This window comes from Urocitellus parryii, chromosome 10 (genome assembly GCF_045843805.1).
Source record: "Urocitellus parryii isolate mUroPar1 chromosome 10, mUroPar1.hap1, whole genome shotgun sequence".
Classification (NCBI taxonomy): domain Eukaryota; kingdom Metazoa; phylum Chordata; class Mammalia; order Rodentia; family Sciuridae; genus Urocitellus; species Urocitellus parryii.
In genome coordinates this window covers 130,276,644-130,285,083 of record NC_135540.1, presented here as the reverse complement: position 1 = coordinate 130,285,083, position 8,440 = coordinate 130,276,644, and the positions used below count along the sequence as shown (strand labels likewise).

Sequence of the window (8,440 nt, the reverse complement as noted above, 5' to 3'; positions counted from 1 at the left end):
TGTGCTTGCTTATGTTTAATAGTTAATTTAGCATTTTATAAGAAATTTTAAGATATAACTTATTGCATGCCTATAATCCCAGCAGCTCAGGAGATGAGGCAGGAGGATTCCAAGTTCAAAGCCAGACTTATCAATGAGTAAGGCCCTAACCAACTTAGTGAGACCCTGTCTCAAAAGAAAAAAATATAAATAGGGCTGGGGATGTGACTCAGTGTTTGAGCACTACTGGGTTCAATCCCTGGTACCAGAATAAACAAAAAAGATAAAGTGTACAGATATAGTTCAGAATTTTTGATGTCATAGCTGACTCTAGATCATTCTGGAAAAGGAAGACATAGAGGAAGAGAAATAGAAAACAAGAATGAGACCTGTCTTACTGACAAGAAGAGAGGCTATAATGAACTTGAGTATCTGTACTAAATCCAAAACAAGAATGATACTTACAAAGAATGGAGATGTGAAATCACTGCTTTACATGGAAGCAAATATCTTAAATCTCAGAAGCATCTAAGAATGCCCTTTCCTATTCTGTCCCTCAAACACCTGGATTAACCTCTTTGCAATGCCCACTTCATTTTATTTATTGATTGATTGGTACTGGGAATTGAATCCACCGAGCCCTATCCTCATCCTTTTTTTGTATTTTATTTAGAGGCAGGGTCTCACTGAGTTGATTATGGCCTTCCGAGGTTGCTGAGGCTGGCCTTGAACTTAGGATCCTCTTACCTCAGTTTCCCAAACTGCTGGGATTACAGGAATGCCCCACCACTCCTGGCTGTATTGCCTTTTTTATATAGTCTCACAGCTGCCTGCCCACTGGTCTTGCTTAGATTTTTCTTCTTAGTATTCAACACCAACCAAAGATATGTAATTTAGACAATGCTGTACGATTGTACTAGATTAAAAACATCATTTAAAAATAATGTTAGAATAAAGACTTATAACAGACAGTAGAGTTATAAACACTTTATTTTGCTTTTATTTTTCCTTTTTGAAATACAAAATGTGCACATTGAGTTTACACAAACACGCGATGGCAAATTTCAGTGTACATGTATTGTACTACTCTTAATTTCTACACTGGTGATAGCAGGGCAGCTTTCAACATCCTATCTCTACACCAGAATAGATAACCTGATTTATTGTTGCAAAGACAGTTGCAAATTTCCTCCTCTTATAGCCTCTTGGTCTTTGTGATATTCTACAAAACAGGGAAGATATGTTTATCTATGGTAATGTGGCAATTTTTACAGTTTTGACTTAAGAATCTGAATTGTTGGAGTTTTATGATAAGCTAAATCATAGTACAATCCAAATGAGTTATTCAGCATTTATATTCATTTTATATGAAATCTTGAAATTAGTTCTCAGTATGATAGAATCATTGGTGCTTTCAAAGTGAATTCTGCTTGCTGTTTGTTCCTAATAGCTTTGGGGTCGTCAAGGTTTCTTTGTCCCTGAATGGCTTATAATATAAACATGCTGTGAGGAAGTCAGATGAAAGGAGATGAATCGGCCTTTAATGCGGTTATGGATTACTTGTTATTAAGTATTACTACGTATTGGAGGACAGATATCCTGACCCTTTGCATATGTCTGTAAACATCCTTAGTTTCATACCTTCTTGAACTTCACATAATGACACAATAGAAAATGAACCACCTGTAAGATTGAACAAATCCAAAATTTCATATATATATATATATATATATGTATATATATATATATATATGGCCTTGGCTGTAATATGCATTATGGAAAATTAAGAAATGCTTATTGAAATGCTTATTAAAATAAGTTTTATTAGGCATATGCTGATATCTGATAATAAACTAACTTGTTAGATGTTATAAAAAATGCCAGTAAATTAATGTCTTTAACAGAAGGTGGGAGATACATAGAGATTGGGACTATGTTTTTTTTAGTTTTGGTAGTAATCTTGTTAATGTTACATAAATGGAATTAAGTGAAATTAAATTTGGAAATTAAATGCCGATGCAGATATTTTAGAAAACCATTTAAAATCCTAGGACTGAATACATACAAATGTGTAGCAAAAACACTGGTATTTTAAAATCACTGATATGTGAAAGCCTCAATAATCCCATGGCTAAAGAATCAAAACTATATGCCAAATTCTATTACTTTTGAATATTCATAGAGTTTGAAATGAGTTAGAACATCTCATGGACTCAGTGACATTATGAAAAGGATGCAAATTTATAATGGAAAAAATCAGATCTTCAGGGGATTGTTTTATATTAAAACAAAGCTTGTTTGCATAATATGCCTCAGTGTAAAGCTGAGCAATCTATGCTAAAAGTGGTAGCTCCAACTTAAGTGTGGTAGGGTAGTTCACATTTATCTGTTTGAGGATCTATTTGACAAGTTATATCACATTTTCAAAGAGCTGCATGGAGCGCATTATGTTTTCATCCTGTAAGGGAGAAACAGAGGGATTAAATTCAGCATATCTGCCATGGTAAGTTATCTGTTGTGCCTTTTAAGTATTGCCTCCTCCCACCAACTTCCTATGCCAAAGCTAACATACTGTTTGCAAATGTAAATGACTCTATCCACTTTCCACATGATTCCCAGGAGAGTCTGCTTAATGTATTCTTGAGTGTACCAGGCTCAGATGCTTCATTTAAATCTTGATGTTAATAGAGAATATTTCTCAAATGATAATGCCAAAATGGAAACCAGGAGGCACTGGTAATTCAAAGTGAGCAAATGAGAATTTTGACATTTCAGGTAGCCAAATCTCAGAGATTTATACAGACGCAAAGAAACTGTGTGAGTTATGCCCCAGCTTCCTCAAGATTGATGTTTGGGGCATGGGAATCTGGATGGTGGATTAAGAAGAATGAATATTTGCAGTAATTGTGCTTCTGTTTCTGTGTCTTCCAGTTGTGGCTAAATCTGCGTGGCCTTTAGGAGCCTCTAAAAATGAAATGAATTTGTTGGGACAACCCAACAACTATGTGTAACTATAAAACTGCAGTAAAAAAAATTAATTATGCCCCACAAAATAAATAAAATTAAATGAAAAAATGAATAGCCTCAAATCAGAGAAAGGATTGGTTAGGAGAAACCCTTGCACATGGCTGTGTTCAGTTTACCATATTCCTTAGAAATGAGCTATGAGGACAGACTGGACTTTTTAGAAGCTCTTGTCAATTTTGTGAATGTTCTTTGTGAGCTGTTTATAGTCATGGTAAATGGTGGCTGAACCAATAATGGCTTGAAACCAAGTAACGACACCACCATTAGGCAGGATAATGTTACCATGTTAATTATTTTGAAAGACCATTACTTTGAAATATGATCTAAGAAACAGGCATGTATCAGGCAAGATAAAGAACAATAAAAAGTAAGGGAAAAAACCTAAAGCATCAAAAAATTTCTTTGTTTCCATGATTAGTTTAAAAATCCTTAATTGTGGTTCTACCTACACATCAAGTCCAATAATTCTAGTGAGCTAACACTGGATTTCCCAGATGTACAGATTTCTCCTTTGAGAAACTTTCTATTCTGCATTTTTTTGTGACTGAAGACCTTTACTGGGTTCAGTTAAAAAGCCATTTCTTGCTTACATATACCAGAGCAATAATGTTTCTTTTAGAAATAGGTTATAAGCTTGACTTGTGATACATATGTGACTATATTGAAACTCTAATTCTATGGAGATATGATAGATATATACATATAATATAAGTCCAGGAGAAGAGCCATTCAAGTTGCTTATGTTTTATTGTCAATAGTGAATATTCACTGAGGATTTGGTGAACCAAAACACAGTCCTTATATAATTTTTGTATCTCTAGGGCTTTGTACTTATCCTAACTCAAGGAGGCATTATGTAATGCTGATTGAATGAATGTATAAATTGACACTTGTTTTCAGAGTAGTAGTTCTTTCTCATACATTGTAGGAGTGCTGAGTTAAGACATTTGATCTTTATATTTTTCTCAGTTCATGTTGCTTACCTGTTATGGAAACAAAAGGGGCAGTTCTTTTCCTGTCAGTACTTACTTTTTGGCAGCTTTCGATGAATTCATCTATGGTAACGACCCCATCTTTATTTTTGTCCATTTTCTGTTCAGGAAGAAAAGAAAAAAACATTTTATGCACACTCAATTTTATGCTACCCTTACACCAGAATCCAATGGCCAAAGTGGATAAAAAGAAAGCTCATCTGCTTGTTTTATGTGGAAGAATTTCATCGTAGCAGGAACTTGAGGTTTCTTAGGATACAAATCATATGCCCAAATCCTTGCATGCTGTGCTCTTTTTTTAGTACAATGTGAAGATCTGGAGTCATTCTGCCCTAGGTAAAAAATCCTGTTTTCTAAACATGACAGCTCAGACAATTTGCTCTACTTTTAGAGCCATGGTTTTCTTGTCTGTAAAATGGACAGATGAGGGTTTATAACTTCATACATTCTTGTGAAAACTGAATGGAAATAAGTGAAAACTTGTGAAACTTGAGAATTGCTTAGTGATATCATAAATGTTCAATGAATTATCAGGGTTACAATAAACTCAAATTATTAAATTAGCAAGATGGTTAAGTTTTCTATTGTTCTGTCACTTTCAGTAAAACTTGTCTTCCTTTGCCTTCTTTTGAATCATCATGGTGGCTTGCAAATATCAGGAAATTTTCTCCTAGTTTCCCTCCCTCCCTGACTTCTGTTTTTATTCCTACCTGGAAAAATGTCTCAACATGTTGTCGGGGAGCATCTTCTTTGAGGACAGGATATGTGCATTTACCCATCATATCATATATTGCTTTCATTATATCAAGCATTTCCTGGAAAAAAAAAGAGCCACACAAGTCTGTACACAAAGTATAAAGAATATAAGAAACTGACAGATTTTTTTCCAAAAATGTTTCAAATTTTTAAAATTCTTCTTTTATTCTTCATGAGAGGCCTTCTTGTTGTCCCAAAGGCAAAACCAACAAACAGCTTTTTGCCTTTTGCAGCAGAATCAGAATGTAAGAATCAATTTTGATTTAGTTGCAAAATGAATCAGATTTCAACCAATAAATGGGCATAGGAACTAAACAGACACTTCACAGAAGAGTAAATATGGTCAACAAATATATGAAAAAATATTCAACATCTCTGGCAATTAGAGAAATGCAAATTAAAACTACGCGGAGATTTCATCTCAGGCCAATCAGAATGGCAGTTTATCAGGAATACAAGTAACAATAAATGTTGGCGAGGATGTGGGGGAAAAGGTACACTCATACATTGCTGGTGGGACTACAAATAGGTGCAACCACTATGGAAAGCAGTATGGAGATTCCTCAGAAAACATGGAATGGAACCACCATTTGACCTAGTTATCCCACTCCTTGGTATATAGCCAAAGGATGTAAAATCAGCATACTGTTGTGATGCAGCCACATAATGTTCATTGCAACTGAGAATATCCAGGATTCAGGTAGTGTGTCCTTTTAACACCATTAGGTCTGGGAGTCTTCTATGAATAGCCTGCCTGGAAGTATGCTTGGAGAATCCACCATTGCATCAGTTTATTCTCATGAAACACAAGTCAGAGTACAATCCATATGATTGCAAAATTGCTTGTTTCCATATGGGTCATGTTTTATAAGAAGAAAAGGGTTACTGGCCAAGTATTCTCCCATGGTTTGGACACATCTCTTCCCATCTGATTCTGAGCACAGTATTTATTCAATTCCCAGTATGTATTAAAAATGCCTATAGTATCTGGGCATGCCTATAATCCCAGCAGCTCAGGAGGGTGAGCCAGGAGGATCTCAAATTAAGAGCCAGACTCAGCAACTTAGTGAGACTCTAAGCAACTTAGTGAGGCTCTGTCTCAAAAAATAAAAAGGGCTACTACAGTTGTGGTTCAGTGATTAATTAGCCATTGGGTTTAATCCCTTGTACCAAAAGATAATAACAACTACAATAATAACTGCCTGTAGGAAATAAAGGTATAATCTTATATATTTTCTTTGGAGATTGATCCTAAACTAGTCCTACCCATTTAAAATTTTTTAATTAGAATACATCTCTCTTCTATCACCACATACTTTGGATTTCCTGAAAAAAAAATTTAAATTAATAATTGCAATTGTTCAACATTTTGAAGAAATGAAAATGGTCCAGAGGAGAGCTGTGTTGGTGACATTTCTCTTACCTCTTTAGTGATGTAGCCATCTTTATTTATGTCATACAAATTAAATGCCCAGTTGAGTTTTTCCTGTACTGTCCCTCGGAGTAAAATGGAAAGACCTTTGATGAAATCCTAAAAAGAAACAAAAATACAATTTAGAACTCTGATAAAGTTCTCTCTCAATTAATGGATGCAAAGTTAACAACCCTCTGGATTTTGAACAATCTATTTAGCAAAATGACTGAAGTGTTTTTATTTGTCTCTTGTAGATCTTTGCAGGAATAAAGCTCTCCCAATTCTTAGCATTCTCATAAGGAAACTGAGTGTGATATTGGCTTTCTACTACAAGTGAATATACTTTACCAGAAAGATTCTGTTTTTATTTTATTTTTAGGGGATGCTGGGGGTCGAACTCAGAGACACTCAACCACTGAACCACATCCCCAGTTCTATTTTGTATTTTATTTAGACACAGCATCTCACTGAATTGCTTGGTACCTTGCCCTTGCTGAGGCTGGCTTTGAATTCACAATCATCCTGTCTTAGCCTCCCAAGCTGCTGAGATTACAGGCATGTACCACTCCACCCAGCAAGATCCTCTTTTTAAAATACAAGCATGCACATAATATACTTACAGTAAAAGATAGCCACTAACAATAAATGTGGTATTTCCATAAGCAGCAGACTGATCAGACTCGTTAACTAGAAATCAAGTTATCACATGTGGGCAGTGGCTAAGAGCTTGAGCTGGAAGCCAGACAACCTGGACAATATGCTTATTCTACTTCCTGTCTTCATTCAGGATAGAATGTAGGGTGAGAGGAAAAGAGGATTCAAGGAAGGCCACAAAAAAAAGTCTTAATATTTTATAAACAGGGAAAAGAAGAGACTGGAAAAGCATCTTAAAAAGCAGTTGATAAAGGAGAAAGAGGGTTTTTCCTATAAGGGACTGTTCGTCTTGATCCAGGCTGCTGCTGAGGACAGAACAGTGTTCCCTGGACCAGAGGTCACCACAGAGGTCACCACAGACTAATGGGAAAATTTTCAATGGAGAAGAGGGAGACAAGAATGGTTTCTAATAATGAGCATATTGATTACTGATAGGAAGAACCTTAAAAACAAGAGTAAGAAATGGGCTGACAGTCTAAATAGGTGGGAGGGCTCCAGAATGCAGGTGGATGGAGTGAAAGGAGGAGGCTCTTTCCCTTAGCTGGCACAGGAGGTTGAAGGGGAACATGGCACAGATGCCAGTATCTGCTTCACAGGGGAGAAGATGAGTGAATTTCCATATTACAGTTTTGTGTGGGCATCAGCTGCTTGGGAATGGAGGGCATATAGCAAAGGTAAAAAGCAAAGGTTTAAGGAGAAAGAAGAATGTTCTGCTGCTAGATAAGGAGGTGATTTGTACAAATTAAAGGAAGGTAGGATGTTATGGTTAATGCATATGTTCCTGTGTTAATTCAGGAATATTCAGAAGTGAAATGATTCAGTTATAATAACCTAATCTGTCCATTCTAGTTTGAGTGGACTGACTGGGTGGTAACTGTAGGCGGGTGGAGTATTACTTGAGTAGGTGGGTCACTGGGGGCATGCCCTGGAAGGGTTCACCTTCCCTGCAACCCCTTCCCCTTGCTCTCTGCTTCCTGTTCACCAGGAACAGAGAAACTTCCATCCACCACAGCCTTCCACCACGATGTTCTGCATAACCTTAGGCCCAGAACAATGGAGTTGACTGACCATGGACTAAATTTTGAAACCTTGAGCCAAAATAAACTTTCTCTCCACTAAGTTTTACTTTACAGGTATTTTGATTGCAATGATGTAAAGTTAATGCTGTGGACCTTCCTCAAAATATTTTCTTTCTCCTGGAAATGAAATATTTAATATACCGTAACTAAGAAACAATGACACCCCTTGAGTTCTGCACTATACAACTTGTACAACTGTAAGCTTTGGCTTTTTAAGAAGTTGTACCATAGTCCTTGCAGAGCATAGGAAAATAGCATTATTAAAAGGTGAATACATGACTGAAGTGCTAGAAGAGGTCGTCAGCTCAGTGTAAAATCATACATTTCTTTAAATCATGAAGCAATAGTTACATGTCATTAGTTGAAATGGAGAGCAGGATACAAGGTCTTTGAAAACATGCTTAATGCAATGGCTCTCAAAATTTAGCATGCAGAAGAGTCGAGGGCTTGCTACCACACAGCTGGCTGGGCTTCCACATCCAGAGATTCTGATTCACCAAGTTGGGGCTGTGCCCATGAATTTACATGTCAAACAAGTT

General features: G+C 36.3%; 1 protein-coding gene across 3 annotated transcripts in view; it reads right to left on the bottom strand.

Annotated features, from left to right (window-relative positions):
- Nucleotides 1-2,312: 2,312 nt before the first annotated feature.
- Nucleotides 2,313-8,440, bottom strand: part of Kcnip4 (potassium voltage-gated channel interacting protein 4) — a 479,245-nt gene continuing 473,117 nt past the window's right edge. For all 3 annotated transcript variants that reach the window (XM_026403138.2, XM_026403133.2, XM_026403166.2), the window contains exons 5-8: nucleotides 6,178-6,285; nucleotides 4,709-4,813; nucleotides 4,036-4,098; nucleotides 2,313-2,437 (exon numbers count right to left, since the gene is read on the bottom strand). In XM_026403138.2, the coding sequence (XP_026258923.1) occupies nucleotides 2,390-2,437; nucleotides 4,036-4,098; nucleotides 4,709-4,813; nucleotides 6,178-6,285 (324 nt within the window). In that variant the 3' untranslated portion in view covers nucleotides 2,313-2,389. The remainder of the gene's footprint in view (nucleotides 2,438-4,035; nucleotides 4,099-4,708; nucleotides 4,814-6,177; nucleotides 6,286-8,440) is intronic.